Raw genomic sequence first — 15,720 nt, forward strand, 5'->3', positions numbered from 1 at the left:
TTATCCTATTCTGCCCCATTTTTTAACATCCATTGCACACCAAGCCCACCTGGAAGGAGTCTCGTTTTGAATTTCCCTCACCATGACGTCTTCGTTTTTCCTGCAAGGTTTTTTGGGAGATTTTTCCTATCTTCGTAGAGAGTCGAGGCTAAGGGTCTGCTAATTAAACAGGGCCTGGTAAAGTCCATTTCAGGCATTTTTTGTGCGATCTTTGCCTTTATAGAAATAAATTGTAGTTGTTGTAGATGGTTTCTGTGCAGATATGATTTTGTCCATCTGTTCCCTGAAGCATTACCTTAATATATACAACATGTTCAATAAATTTATTGATGATAAAGCACATTAATTACCTAATTATTCTATAATAAATGGAAACATTTTAGTTTAATTACTGCAAAAATGCATTTATTACTCATTTATTCTTCTTACACCCTACTTCTTTTGGTCTTCTTTATGCTTATAAAGTATCAGTAAATACAGTAGGTTATTCACCTCTGTGCATTGCATTGTATTAAGAGCCTTTGAACCGCTGGTACAATAACTTATAAATATGAAGGATTTACAGGTTTTATACTGAAGTATGCAATATAAAGAGAAATATGTCTCTTCCGACAATTTCAAAGTGAAGTTATTTTAGTAGGCCACATTGCACAGATGAATAAACGCTTTACTAATGCTTTGTAAGTATTACATCAAAAGAAGCCCTTCTTAAGGCTTTGTTACATAAGAGTAAATAAGTAAGAGATGCATTTTTGCAGTACCTAAAGTACTACCATATGTTGCTGCCATTGATTTTGTATTATATTTTTTTTTTTTAGCAAAGGTATACATTACTCGGGGCTTAGCAGTGGAAATTCAGTACACACAATTTTAAAATTACTTGATTAAGTGGTTAATTCAAATGTAGGATTAGTGCATGTAAAATGCATAAATTGTGGATTTCAAATAAGATTTCAATGTTATGTTTAATTTTCAGGCTGAATGATTCCTGTAGTGGGCAGCACAGAGGAACAAGAATTAGCACTTAGCTGCTGCAGTGGCCCAGACACTATTTGTGTGGAGTTTGCACATCCTCCCCCCATCTGTTTGGCTCTTCCTCCCACATCAAAGAAACTGGCAATCCTAAAATTTATCAATTGTGTTTGAGCACGGGTAATATGTGTGAGTCAACCCTGTAATGAACTGAAATCCAGTACAGGGTTGGTTCCTGCATCATGCCTGATGATGCTGGGATAGTGGGACTAAGCAGTTAAAGAAATTAATTAATTGATGGGAGATTCTATTAGTTGATTAGCACTTGGCATGTATAAGAAAAAAATTGTTTTTGTTTTGTTTTTTTGTGGCTGGCTCATACTCTTGACATCAGTTAGCCAAGTTTTGCATTTTTACCTAATGCAATTCAGGGTGGTTGCAGATGGGACTTTTTGATACATTAAGTAATTTATTTCATTAGATTATTGATATTCAAAAATCAGATGTTTTTCTGAGCAAATGTTTAACATAAATCAGTGCCTTGGAAATGAGAAGGGTGATAAAAAGAGAAGTATGATTTTGACAAGAACAAGCCATTCAGTTCAACATACCTAATTAATCCTTTTCACCCAACTTTTGCAAGATATTATTCAGTTTAATTTTGCAGGTCCTCAGTGTTAATTCCCTTCATAATTCTGAATGCTTCTATCATGTCTGCTCTGTTTACTTATACTGAAAAGATTCAACTCAGGTATCATAAAACTTAACCAGTTTGTTATTTATATATTCTTGTCTTCAACTGCACACTGCACCTTGAACTACCATTTCTTTAAGTTTGATCACAAGCTGCCAATGTGGGACCTTATTAAAAGCCTTCCAAAATTATATCATATGCCCTTCTCTGATTGTTCTGTATACATGTAGTGCTTCCTCAATGAATTCTAATGTATAAATAAAACCACAGTTCATTCTATTAAAAGCTGAATTGACTGTTCAATAATATACCTGCACTTCAAATGTTCCTCAATTCTTGTCAAATGATTTCTTCTGTTTATGTACTTGCATATTTACAATCAGCCATTTTTATATAATCTGAAGTAAAATATCCTACCTACTGCTCATGGTATGAGGCCTGCAATAACAATGATATTTTAAACCATACTTATTCAATACAGCAGAGAGATAATTTATTCACAGATTCTTCTTTTGTTTATTGAAAAGCCAAGCAAAATGACACCTTTTATTGGCTAACTAGAAAGATTACAATATGCAAGCTTTCGAGGCAACTCAGGCCCCTTCTTCAGGCAAGATGTAATCCGGTACAACACCCTAGTACTTTTGTTTATTGTATTTCTACCAACAATGATCAGGCTAATTCACTAATCTTATTTACGAGATTTTCTGTCTAAATAGCAAAGCAATTATTTCTCAGTTATTAACAGAAGTAAATGTAAGATTAGAAATTAAAGTCTGGTTTCAACAAGAAAAAAACTGTGTTGGTGCTGCAAGTGAAATCATTTTCTGAAAAAGTGTTTCTTGTTCATTTGCTTGAAGAAATGGACAGACCAAGTCCACTAGCAGCACACATCACCCAGTGACCTCACAAACGTTAACAGTATAAATTAATCACTGTTTTAAGATAGTGGAGAAGTTTGTTTAACTTTGTGTAAATAACATTTTCAAACATTTATTGGTTAAGAATATGATTGCAAAATATATGACACAATTAAGAGAAACTCCTATCATTGACATGCATATACTTAAAATATGCTTGCATATTTTTAAATCATGGATAAATTGTACAGTATTTATTAACTCTAATTAATATTTCAGTACTGGCTTGTGAAAGATCAAAACCCAATCCTGGCATTTATGTTCTCAAGACAAGAATCAGTTGTGGCCATGGTGGTAACCCATCACAAGACCAGGTTTATTACCACTGGCAACAGGGTATCTCCTCCTCCACTGGAATATCTGGTATATACTGGTAGCATAACCACTCATCTATCCAGTTTTTACCCCCTCCTTTCCTTATTGAAATTCTATAAGTGGGAATAAAAACAGCATACTGCAGTTTGCAAAAAACATCTACAATAATTTGTCAATGTTTGTGTGTCAGTTATGTGGTAAAGCATGTTTACAGCAGTTTCATTCTTTGAGTCGATATCGTTTGCTTAGCCAGTGAATTGGATTGCTTAACCACATAATTTCTAGATATCCCATATACAGAATGCTTATCTTTTATTAACATTTACAAACTGATAAATATTGATAAAAGATCCCAAGGATCTGTGAATCTTCTAAGGCAGGTGTATAATGAAAGAATTCAAAGGTAAAACCATATTTATTTTGGAAATCTGAATTAAATCTGAAATAAAGTTTATGATATAAGAGAAGCCAATGTTGACCAATGCTATACAACAGCAAACGATGTGAAAAATGTCCATGAAAAAAAAAATCTCACTATTGTTAGATACTTCCAGAATTATTAGTTCACATTATAAACAGGAAGACTCATTCCCATTTTACTGCCTTTTGCATACCACTACTTCCTTTTGAATTCAAGACAGTACTCTTGACCAATGAATGAAGGGTATAGACAATTCTTCAATTCAAAAGCAAAATATTATGTGTTGTGTTTTTCTATTTATGATATGCCCTGATGATTTCAGAAGTATCTATCTATGCTACTTAAAAACATGACATTAAAATTTTTATCAGCAATCACAACAAACTACATAGGGTAAGTAACATACAAACATAAAAAGTTTGGGTGGAGTATATAATGAAATATCATTGACCCTGTGCAATATAAACACACCAGACCAATTTATAGTCACCAAGCTATTGTGCATGTTGTAGGAGAACCCCAAAAAACTAAAGAAAGGCAATGTAGGTAAAAGGAAAATGTCTAAAAAGTTTTTTAGATTTTCCAATGGAGTTTGGAGCCTAAGACAGTGGAGTGATAACATAGCAGTGCTAACCGCAGCTCACCACGAAGCCATCAACGTGCATACTCAACATCTAATTAGAAGACTCGGGGTGCAAGAGAACATCTGAGTGTTCGGAATTATTAGACAAATTATGATATTTAAATTGGTTGCACTTTTACAATATGTTATTTGTTGTAACTGAGATTGGTTAGGAATCAGTTAAGTGTTATTTTGTCAGTGTAGCGAGCTGTGAAATTTGCTCTACTACATGCCTATTTTATAGTTTGTAAGGCCCTTTAAATTTGTTTTTGACTTCTTAACTTAGACTTACTCCAAGACAGGCAACCAATAATCATTTATAAATTAGTAATATATCGTTTTAAAGTTACCAATAAATGTTGTTGATGGCTTGATGAACGTTTCAGTTGGAAACATCCCCAGTTTAAACTCATCATTAGTTTAACAGCACATAGAATTACATGTAAAGTATTACAATAATGGGAAAAAACACAAATAAAACTAGTGAAACAGTATTTTTACTGGCATTTCAGATTCACTCCTACTTATTGAAAAAACTAATATAATCTGCATATCTCTTTTTACTCTCAAGATTTAGAGAAATGTCAATTGTAATACAAATAAAGTTTGGGCTATAAACTAATGGCAATATAAAAATAATCACTTGGATTTTTTTTGTAAATCCACCCTTTGTTCATTTGCATGAGCAAATAAATATTTTAGGGGTCATAATTATATGAGGGAGGAGGTGTTTTAATGCCAGAGGGCTATTATACTCAAATCAAATGGCTGGAAAAAGGTAGCAGCTGTAAACAGTACCGAGAAGCACATGGAATTTAGAAAAATAAAAAATACACAGACCTGACTTGAGCAGTTCAGGCAGAGTATATTATATTATAACAAAATTAAAAGATTTATTTTAACCTAAAATAGTATATGCAATATTCACAGGGAAGAAAATGCTCAATTTAATTTTATATTATCTAATTCCATTCTTTTTTGCTCAGTGTTGAGGAATTAATGTCTCCTACTTGGACATTAGGTTGACAGTCATTGCTGGAAAAAAAAGAGGGGCAAAACAACAAACAAGAGCTGGCAAGCCAGTCCAGTGATAAAAGGCAGACCTACACTGGCACAATGAAAATACTGTATAAGTTACTGGGGATGCCTCTAAAATCTTAGTGGAACAGCAACATTGTGATGTACAGGGAGTGAGAATAATTGTGACTGAGCTAATGTAAAGACATATATAAAATTAGTAGGACAGGAGACATGAAGAGCTGCTGTGGAAGGGTAAATTAATACGAGGTGTGATCAAAAAGTATGGTGAATGTTGATGCAGAGCACCATCCAAGAGCAACACAAAACAATTCAATGCAGGTTCTGACATGTCCATCCTAGAGCGTAGTTTGTGACAAGTTTCAACTTGTTTGATATTGTCAGTCGTTTGTCAGCCACTGTTGAGTTCAAGTGTGTTTTTCAAGTTTGCCGTTAATAATGGATATCGAGCAACGCAATAACATGAAATTTTGTTTCAAATTGCAAAAAGCTCAGGAAACCCATCAGATGTTAAAATCGGTTTATGGTGACACTGCACTGACAATTAAGACTGTTTATAAGTGGTTTGATTGATTTCGTAATGGATCTGACTCAGTTGAAGACAAGAAAAGATCAGGACGTCCTTCAACCAAGGAAAATGTTGAAACGGTTTCATTCTTCATCATGACAACGCTCCTTGTCACATATCCCTTCTAGTACGACAATTTCTGTCAAACAAAAACATTACGCTGTGTCCGCATCCACCTTATTCGCCGTATCTGGCACCGTGCAACTTCTGGCTGTTCCCTAAACTGAAAATGACCGTGAAAGGCAAACGATTTCAATCCATTGAGGAGATCCAGGCAGCCACAACAGCCCAACTAAAGACACTCTCGAAAGAAAACTTTCAGAACTGCTTCGCAAAGTGGCAGGAGTGTTGGGATAAGTGTATTCAAAGTCGAGGAGAGTACTTTGAGGGTGACTAGTAGTTGTAAATCTTTTACTGCAATAAACATTTCTTTTTTAAAACATTCACAGTATGTTTTGATCACACTGCGTACTTGTGAGGTTTCAAGCTTTCTCTGCTGCGCTTGATGGTCCAAAAATTATGTAGCGTTGTTGGGTGAGGTGCTGGCTGATTTAGCCGCATAACAGTGAAGAGGCGGGCGGATCAGTCAGGGACCTCAATGCTGCCACAGATAAAGTGGTTAATCGCCCCTACACCCAGTTAGGCAGCTGAGTATAACATAAGCCTGCACGACAGAGAGTTAAAAATAGATAAAAGATCAGGAGAAGGAACAGAGGTTTGAGAGAGAGAGAGTGGAGATTAATGGATGGAGAGAAGAGAAACAGCAAGTGAGCAAGTGAAAAGGTGTAATATAGAGGGAAGCAGGTGGACAGGAATGAAGCACTGGGGGTGAAGCATGTGGCTTTCGCTCAAGAGTGGGCTGAAGGTTTCTCCAGATGAGCAGCCGGTTAGCAGGAGCAACCACAAATACTCCGGGGGACTCCCCCGCCAGGCCAGAGATGGCAATGGGAGTCAAAAGAGTGGAGGCTCAACAGCGCCCTGTACAACACCATGGGATAGGCAGCAGGTACATGGAAAGGACTGAAGTTTGTCTGCACCTTTTGGGTGATGTCTGTGCATGCTGTGAGAGCTGAATAGGGTAAGATGGGATGATGACCATTTTAAAGGGATGCAGTTAGGCTTGTTAGTTTTTAAAGGACTGTTTCATCCTTGTTTTAACCTCAAGTTTTATGGATATGTGTTTATTGGATTTTTAACCTCCACATTATTTTGACTTTTAAGGATTATTTATTTATTGAAGAACTGATGCACAGCACTATTCAAACTGTTTGTTTATGGATGGTTTTTAATACAAGCACTGTCACTTTATGCACCTACCCTTGGCTAGATATCTGTGTCCTCATCTGGCTGATCTCGGTTACAACTATTGATGATTATTTTTTAATTTGTGTGACTTATTTTGTTTATGCATTTACATTATATTTGCATTTTACCTATAGCTATCTACTCCACTTGCTGCCCAGGAAAAACACATTGTGATTGTAAGTCAACCCAAATGTAACATTTGGATACAAGACTTCACTTTGTGTTTTCATACAGAAATTGAAATGGATCTGTTGGATTTAATCTGTGACAGCTACACTTATTTACAGTGAACATTAGTTGTAATCTCTTTATCTGCTCTACATGCTCAGTTCATGGTTTAATTCTTTTTGCTTAATAATCTTGTTAACTGGTAAAATACTCATTCATAGATCTAATTGTGCAAGGTTTTGTACTAAGTGATTTAATGTGAGTGTTCAGGTAAAAATATTAAACAGGGTGATTTTTTTTTTCGTGTGACCAAAGTTAAAATGAGCTAAGAAGTAGGATAAGATATTGTGCTTTTGTATGTGGCGTTTTTTTTTAATGTTACACTAACATGAACATACTAGAATATTAACAATAGAAAAGAAACAATTCTGAATAAAAAAGGCAAAGCTTACAATATTATAATGAATTTTGAGCCAATACACATCACATAATACCAGAAGGTGAAAGTATCTTTTTCTTTAAGAGTTTCCTCATCTGCATCCCAGGCTCCTAACCTTTCAATTGTGTGTTTTGTTACAGATTCCTCATCAGGTCAGCTCACTGACATTTTACAACTATGAGCAGCCCATTGTGGACTACTGCCAGGCTCATCAACCTCTGCATCTGAACATGAGCTATGAGAGTGGACCTCACAGACTGGAGACCCCCAGAAGACGTGAACGAGGGGTTGTGCAGATCATGACCCATCCGATGTCTCTCTCTGACACACGGTCTTGCCTGTAGTGAGATATGGAAACAACTAAATATCTTTCTTTGGGAAACTTGGCATAGCCTAGCAGTGGAGTGCTGGTCATATGAAATGAAATATTACAACTTCTTTTAAGGTGTTATAGAGTGGCTTTAACCTGAGATAAGTGCTGCTGGAAGACTTGCAAAGTTAAGATGCAGTATGTGTAAAAGCTGTTTTACCTTAGGAGCACGTTGTTGGAATTAAACTGATTTTCTCCTTACAACATTCAGACTGTAATGGCAAGCTGATTAGATTTCATTTGTATTCTGTAATCACCTCTCTTTAAATTTTCCAGTATTAACAAATGAATACAGGTACTGATCATAGTGTGATCTCAAGAGTGCACGGAGTGCAACCACAATCTTTGTTTGACTTGGATCAAGTTACCTAACCTGCCTGGGCTCAAAATGTTCAAACATGTCAAACTCTCTACTGTAAATGCATAATGGTTTTGTTCACCAGGAAAGGTGCTGTACGAGATAAAGATTGATCAAGTACATTTAACTTCAAAAGTTTCTTGAAAGCCACACGTAAAACCTTAAACTTTAGAAGAAGTTGAACAGCATCTACTAAGTTTTTTCGCAGAGAGACTCTGCAATTGGGTCTCATTTCCTCCAGCTGCAGGAGCCTTGACAAAACTCTTTTCACATATGTGTCTAATTCACTTTTTTTTTGTTTTTCTCTTGTATATAAATGGAAAGAGACTCTTTTTGGGAATTTATCTTTTCTTTTTCTTTTTTTTTCTCCTTCAAGCAAGATGAGAACTTTTGCTCAAATCAGAGCTGCTCTGTTCTCAAACTGAAACAACTGTCTACTGATGAATTTGGTAAAACTTCAGTGGGAATTTGATTTAATTAACATGCATGGAAATGTGTACAAAAATAATATGTTTACTTCAATAATGGTAATAGTAGAAATAATAGCTAGGGACCCCCAAGAAATTAATTTTAGGAAAGCACCTTTTAACTTTATTTATTGATCATTTGTGTACCTTTAAATCCTCCTGTACTAGGCCAAGTCAGCCTGCTGGTCTTCTCAGAACCAAGTAATTTAAATCCCTTTTTCAAAAAGAAATGCCTTTGAAGACAAATTTCAGATTTTTTTGGTTCAAGCTCAAATGCATAATACATGTTTTAAAACTAAACTATATTCACAGTGACAACTGTTTATACTTAACAATGGCTCGTTGGGTTCTTTTTTATTTCAAATAAATCTGCTGCCTCAGTCTAATTGCTGATTAACCCAGTGGAGCTGTTGCACTCTGACTGGCTGTACTGGATACTCTGTGTTTTCCATAATGCACTGGAGGTTTTATTTTATGTTACAGGAAACATAAGATCATATATGTTATTGTTACAAACCAAGAGGTGTTTAAATAACTGTTTCTGATGTTCAGTATTTTTGTAGTAATACTTTGTTTTGACTTTTGAACTTTCTGAAATGTGTATAGCAGAGTTCTACAAGTCTTCAGGTCCACTTGTCATTAAATCAACAAGATGTAAATAGAACCCAGTATTCTGAAAATACTTCTCTCTGGATTAGAATTCAAAACTTACTTTAATATAAACAACAAATCGATTTTTAATGAGTGTGAGAAAAGAAAATACTTGTATTCCAACAGGAGGTGCTCATTTATATTAATAGGTAAATGGTGACAAAGCAATGAAGTAAAAATGATGGCTTAGCTTGTGCTGGCCAGATCCAAAGAGTCTCCAATTAGTGAATGCAGACTGTCATAATTTATTAAAATACGGTGGTCATTTTTAATACTGTTGTGTAAATTACTTGGTAATGTAGGGGTGCATTAGGTGATTCGTGTAAAGTGGACTTTTCCATTCCTCACACACTTGCAGAAATAGTACTCCCAAGCTGGCAGCTATACTGACTAGAATGAAAAGTTTAAAAAATGGAAATGTGTGCCAGAGTAGGCACTATAAAATTGTTTTATGAGAGTTCAGGAAGTGTAAGGGTGGAAGGAATTATGTTACTCAATTATTATAATGAATATAAAACATATACTGCGGTGGACTGGCACCCTGCCCGGGGTTTGTTTTCTGTCTTGCGCCCTGTGCTGACTGGGATTGGCTCCAGCAGACCCCCGTGACCCTGTAGTTAGGATACAGCGGGTTGGATAATGGATGGATGAATGGATGGATGGATAAAACATATAAAACTTAAATCTGGAAGAGCTTCCCTTTTCTCCATACAGTCTGCCCTAATGATAAATAAAGTGACCAGGAGACAAAAGAAAAAAATGCTTGAAAAGTATGCACCATAAGAGCATGCTGGTGGACAGATATGTTTTCTTAATTGAATTCAAACCATATGGGTATTCCTCTGTGGAACCATGGCAGCACAGTCCAATAACATTTGAACCTCTGCATTTTAGATGTTTCATTATTTTACAGCCCATATGTTGAGAGCAAATCTAAAGAGAAGATTTAGTGACACCACTCAAGACTTGTATTGTTCTGCTGCAGTGCTTCACAATTATAAAATCTGTGTTTCCTTTCTTTTTGTTCAGTCTCTCTCAATATTATGATCTGCTTGTATTATATACATTGAACTTTTGTTTCATTACTTCCACTGTTTCCCAATGTTATTTTAAGCTACATTATGAAAAGGTGTAAAATTGCATAAATTATTCTTTCATTTTGACAAATCTGTAAGTTGTTACTCTTTCATTTCATTTGATTTCAGGGTATTCTAATTAAGTTTGGGTGTAGGAGATCTATATTCTCCACACCACAGCACACAATATTATTTTTGGTCTCTTATTAGTCACTTTCAGCTCTTCTGGCTATCCTTACCTCTAGCAGTAAGCTAGCCTTTTGGTTCTTCTGATCTGTTTATGAGAAGATGCATGGCATGGCCAGATTCCATTACATGATGGCATCCTGAATAAAGAAGCTGCCACTTAAAGGGGAAGACCAAGTTACACTATATGAATACTTCATCCCAAGTCCTCCTCTTGAGTGTCTCTACCGCATTTGATTAGTGAAAGGAATTGGTCTCATATGAAGCCCTGTTACATCTTCCATCCATCCATTTTCCAACCCGCTGAATCCGAACACAGGGTCACGGGGGTCTGCTGGAGCCAATCCCAGCCAACACAGGGCACAAGGCAGGAAACAATCCTGGGCAGGGTGCCAACCCACCGCAGGACACACACAAACACACCCACACACCAACCACACACTAGGGCCAATTTAGAATCGCCAATCCACCTAACCTGCATGTCTTTGGAATGTGGGAGGAAACCGGAGCGCCCGGAGGAAACCCACGCAGACACGGGGAGAACATGCAAACTCCATGCAGGGAGGACCCGGGAATCGAACCCAGGTCCCCAGATCTCCCAACTGCGAGGCAGCAGCGCTACCCACTGCGCCACCGTGCCGCCCCCTGTTACATCTTGAATAGCAATACTCCTCTGGTTGAGAAACATCATGATTCACACTACCCAGTGGAAAAATAGGATACCTTCTATTGGTGCAATTAACTTATTTTCTTAAATTTAACATTGTATTTATCCCTTTTTATGGTAATACTATAATGTAACTGAGTATGTTTGCTCTTAAAAAACTTGAAAACTCTGCCTTCATTCTGGAAATTAATGTATAAGAAAAAAAAGTCAAGTATATCCAAGAATGTATATTTTATAATCCTGAAAGGCCTGAAGCTATGTATTGGCGTGTTTAACTAATATGAGATATGCTGTATTTAAATTACAAGGGGAAGTCAAGCTAAAGTTAGAAAATGGGATTTATTAGAAAATGGAATGAACCTTAACAAAACTGATAATGTCATTTCTCAATGTAGTCTCCACCCTTCTCAATGCACTTGAAGTGGATTGCCTGGAAGTGCCTGGATTCCAGCAGAATAATAGGTTTTGTCTTTCTTCACATCATCATCTCTCTTGAATCGACAACCACCAAGATGTTTTTTTAGTGATCCAAAAAGGTGGAAATCACACGGTGCCAAATCTGTCGAATCAGGTTTTCCAAGGAGTCAATGTTTTCTGCTGTCACAGCTGTCTTTCCCCTTTCAGGTCAGTCTGCTTCGTGTACGAAAGCAACACCTTTCTTGAATTTTTTAACCCTTTTGTAAACCTGAGCCTTACACATACAGCCTTCACCGTACACCTTGGATACCTGTTGATGGATTTCTGATGGGTTCTCACCTTTAGCATGTAAGAAACGGATGACTGACCATAGTTCTTCCTTGGAGTAGGTTTCCAGCCAACCTGCCATTTTCAAAGCTGCCAGGTCCTCATTATTGCGTAAGCAAAAGTGTAAGTCAGAGTCAAAAGCACTTATCAAAGAGCGCGGTACACAGTGGTGGTTCAATTTTCACACTCCTTATTACTGGTGTCATTTTATACATATTTTCTAACTTTAGCTTGACTCCCTCTCGTATATACTACATTTATGTACTTTATTTATAGAATAAGTAAACTGCCAATGGGGTTTTGCTCACTATGCCATACCATATTTTAAGGAAGTAGAGGATGACATTTTTTTTATACCTTTCTTGTTCTCAGATCTGCACTAGTAGTCCATTTTGAAACAGCTTCTGATTTATCTGACAAACTGCCTCAGCAACAAGATAATTATTTAGAATGTGCAGGACATATCCCTAAATGCATCCTTAAGTTCACTTTAAAAAAAAAACACCTTCCATTACTAACAAGACGTATATTAAGTATAAGCCCTGGATTTACTCCCGTGTTCACCCTTATTATTTCAGCACCCATAACACCAGTTGAATCTTTCTTTAAAGGATGTTGGCAGGTCATTTACTGTTAATTTCACATTTCAGAATGACAGTGCAGATGTCAGTGGGCTGCTCACTAAGTCATCCAAGTTCACAAGTGAAAATGCAAATGTGGGAGTTCTTTTGCAAAACGTTGCTCCTCCATAATGCTTTGCCATAACCCTTGTGATGGGAGCTGTTGAGTCAAGCAGGTGGTGATGAAACCCAAGTTCAGTTTACAGTCCTATTAAAGTTTTTCAAAATTAATCTTGTTAGTTAGAGAAGCCATTAAAATCCACTAATTTAGTGGATAAAATGTGTTTTGTCCTAGCAATCTCTGTGTCGCTTTTAAGAATCATAAACTCAAGAAGCAGAAGACTGTTAGCTGAGAATGTTGATGGTTCCACTGATGCTGTTAATCAAGATTCATGTAAAGGTAAGTAAGCATGATGTTCTGATACAAACAGTACCTCATTTAAATATCAAAATTAATATGTTATTATAAATATATCCATCCATCCATCCATCCATCTTCCAACCTGCTGAATCCGAACACAGGGTCACGGGGGTCTGCTGGAGCCAATCCCAGGCAACACAGGGCACAAGGCAGGAACCAATCCTGGGCAGGGTGCCAACCCACCGCAGGACACACACAAACACACCCACACACCAAGCACACACTAGGGCCAATTTAGAATCGCCAATCCACCTAACCAGCATGTCTTTGGACTGTGGGACAAAACCGGAGCGCCCGCAGGAAACCCACGCAGACACGTGGAGAACATGCAAACTCTATGAAGGGAGGACCCGGGAAGCGAACCCAGATCCCCAGATCTCACAACTGCGAGGGAGCAGCGCTACCCACTGCGCCACCGTGCCGCCCTATTATAAATATATATTAGGTAAATAAGTATTAACTAAACACATGTAAATATTCATCCATTTATTTCTTACTTTATTCAGCAGAAATGTGAACTTGACAAATATTGCACTTTGAGATTTACTGCTAACGTAAAGTGCCCCTATAAATAAAATGCATTATTATAATTATAAATAATGAATATAATTTCATTATATGCAGTATATCTGATACAGGTATGGTATACAGTGGATTCAGAAAGTATTCAGGCCTCTTTACTTTCTGCACACTTTATTGTGTTGGAGATTTAATTTGAAAGGCAAAAATTTGCCATTTTTGCCCATCAATCTACACTCAACCCATAATGGTAAAGTGAAAACATGTTTTCAGAAGGGTATATAAATTTATAAATTTATCAAAAACTGAAAGTATTCAACCCCTTAATTCGGTACTTTATAGAAGACCTTTTGGCAGTAGTTAGAGCTTTGAGTCTTCTTGAGTAAGTCCCTATAAAGCTTTGCTCTTCATGATTTGGCAGTTTATCCCATTCTTCCTGGCAGTTCTTCTCAAGCTCTGTTAGACTGGATGAGAAATGTCTGTAAACCGCCATCTTCAGGTCTCTCTACAGATGCTGTATAAAGCTCAAGTCAGGGTTTTGGTTGGGCCACTCAATGACATGTCAGACTTTCTCGTATTGAAAAGTGAACCATAGTCAAAGGTTACATGTGTCATGGAGTAGGTTTTCCTTAAAAACCTGTCTGTATTTTATGGCATTCATACATCTCTCAATTCTGACCAGTGTCCCTGTTGCTGAGGTAAAATGAATCTGCCATCACCATGCTTCACCATAGGGATGGTATTAGGCAGTTCATGAGTAAGGCCTGGTCTCCGCTAGACATAGTGCCTGGAGTTCTATCCCAAGATTTCAATGATTGTCTCATCAGACCAGAAATCTTTTTGCTAATGCTGTTCTTTTTATTGTCAATTGCCTTTTACTTGAGTGACTTTGTTCTAGTCACTGTATCATAAATGCCTGATTGATGGAATGCTGCTGAGATGGCAGTCCTTCTGACAGGTTCTCCCATCTCATCAAAGGAATTATGAAGCTCTGTTAGAGTGAACATTGAATTCTTGGTCACCTCCCCAACCATGGCCCTTCTTACCCAATTACTCATTTTGGCCAAACAGCCAACTGTAGGAAGATCCTTGGTGGTTCCAAACTTCCTCCATTTCCACATTTCACATTATTGAAGCCACTGTGCTCCTGGGAAAATTCAAAGCTTTAGAAATGGTTTTATCCCCTTGCCATGATCTATGCCTCATCACAGTTGTATTGTAGAAGTCTGTAGAGAGTTCCGTGGACTTCTTAACTTGGTTTGCACACGCAGTGTTAACTTTGGGTACTTCTATATACAGCTGTGTGTGCCTTTCTAAATGATGTCCAATCAATTAAATTTGGCATGTGTGGACTCCAATCAAGTTCTAGACACATAATAATTCAAGTAAATAGGGAGCACCTGACCACAATTTGGAGTGCCACACAAAGAGTTTTCAGTTTCTGATTTATAATTAATTTGCAAACTTTTCTGGAAACAGGTTTTCAGTTTGTCATAATAGGTTATTAAGTGTAGATTGATGGGTTAAAAAGGGATATGTATCCATTTAAAATTAAAGTTACAACACAATAAAGAGTGCAGGAAGTGAAATGGTTTGAAAAGTTTCTCAATACACTCTATGTATGTATGGGCATTTTTTGGAGTACATCCATTTTCATGGATGGTTGTAACCCCTGATTTTGTATCTAAGTCAGAATTTACACTAAAAAATATTTATTAATGGAAAAATCAGGAAAAATCCATAATACTTATTTTACAGAAAAATGTTTTAAACTTGTTAATGAAATGACAGAGAAAGAATGTTACAGTTTAAATTAAAAAATATGAATTATTTAAACTAATAGTCTTAATATCAGGCAAACTACAGTTTTTGATAGTGACTCAGTACCTCACAGAGTAGAAACAGTGGACCCTGTTTGTTTCTCTGCTGTTGTGAATTATTCATTAAAAGTCAGGCTTCACTTTATGATATCCATATTTTTTCCAATGTTATTAATCTCTTTTTCTCATCACCACTTCCACCTTCACTTCCCCTAGATGCAGGTTGCAGAGGAATACTGATAACATGATAATCCAAGATTAACTGATGATTGTGAGATGTGCACAAATGAAAGCATAAAATGGCTGAAAACACAGCAGTCATTGATAAGCCTGAAGTATAGTTCTGTACAGTATTTCCT

At 36.7% G+C, this 15,720-nt stretch overlaps 1 protein-coding gene across 4 annotated transcripts in view; it reads left to right on the plus strand.

The window, feature by feature from the left end:
* LOC114650673 (leucine-rich repeat transmembrane neuronal protein 4-like) overlaps positions 1 to 10,476 on the plus strand; it is a 651,592-nt gene extending 641,116 nt beyond the window's left edge. For 2 of the 4 annotated variants that reach the window (XM_051923483.1, XM_051923487.1), the window contains one exon: positions 7,603 to 10,476. In XM_051923483.1, the coding sequence (XP_051779443.1) occupies positions 7,603 to 7,806 (204 nt within the window). In that variant the 3' untranslated portion in view covers positions 7,807 to 10,476. The remainder of the gene's footprint in view (positions 1 to 7,602) is intronic. The other 2 variants (XR_007934190.1, XM_051923490.1) reach the window with 2 other exon arrangements.
* Positions 10,477 to 15,720: the final 5,244 nt, after the last annotated feature.

The sequence above is a fragment of the Erpetoichthys calabaricus genome, chromosome 1 (assembly GCF_900747795.2).
Source record: "Erpetoichthys calabaricus chromosome 1, fErpCal1.3, whole genome shotgun sequence".
Lineage (NCBI taxonomy): Eukaryota > Metazoa > Chordata > Cladistia > Polypteriformes > Polypteridae > Erpetoichthys > Erpetoichthys calabaricus.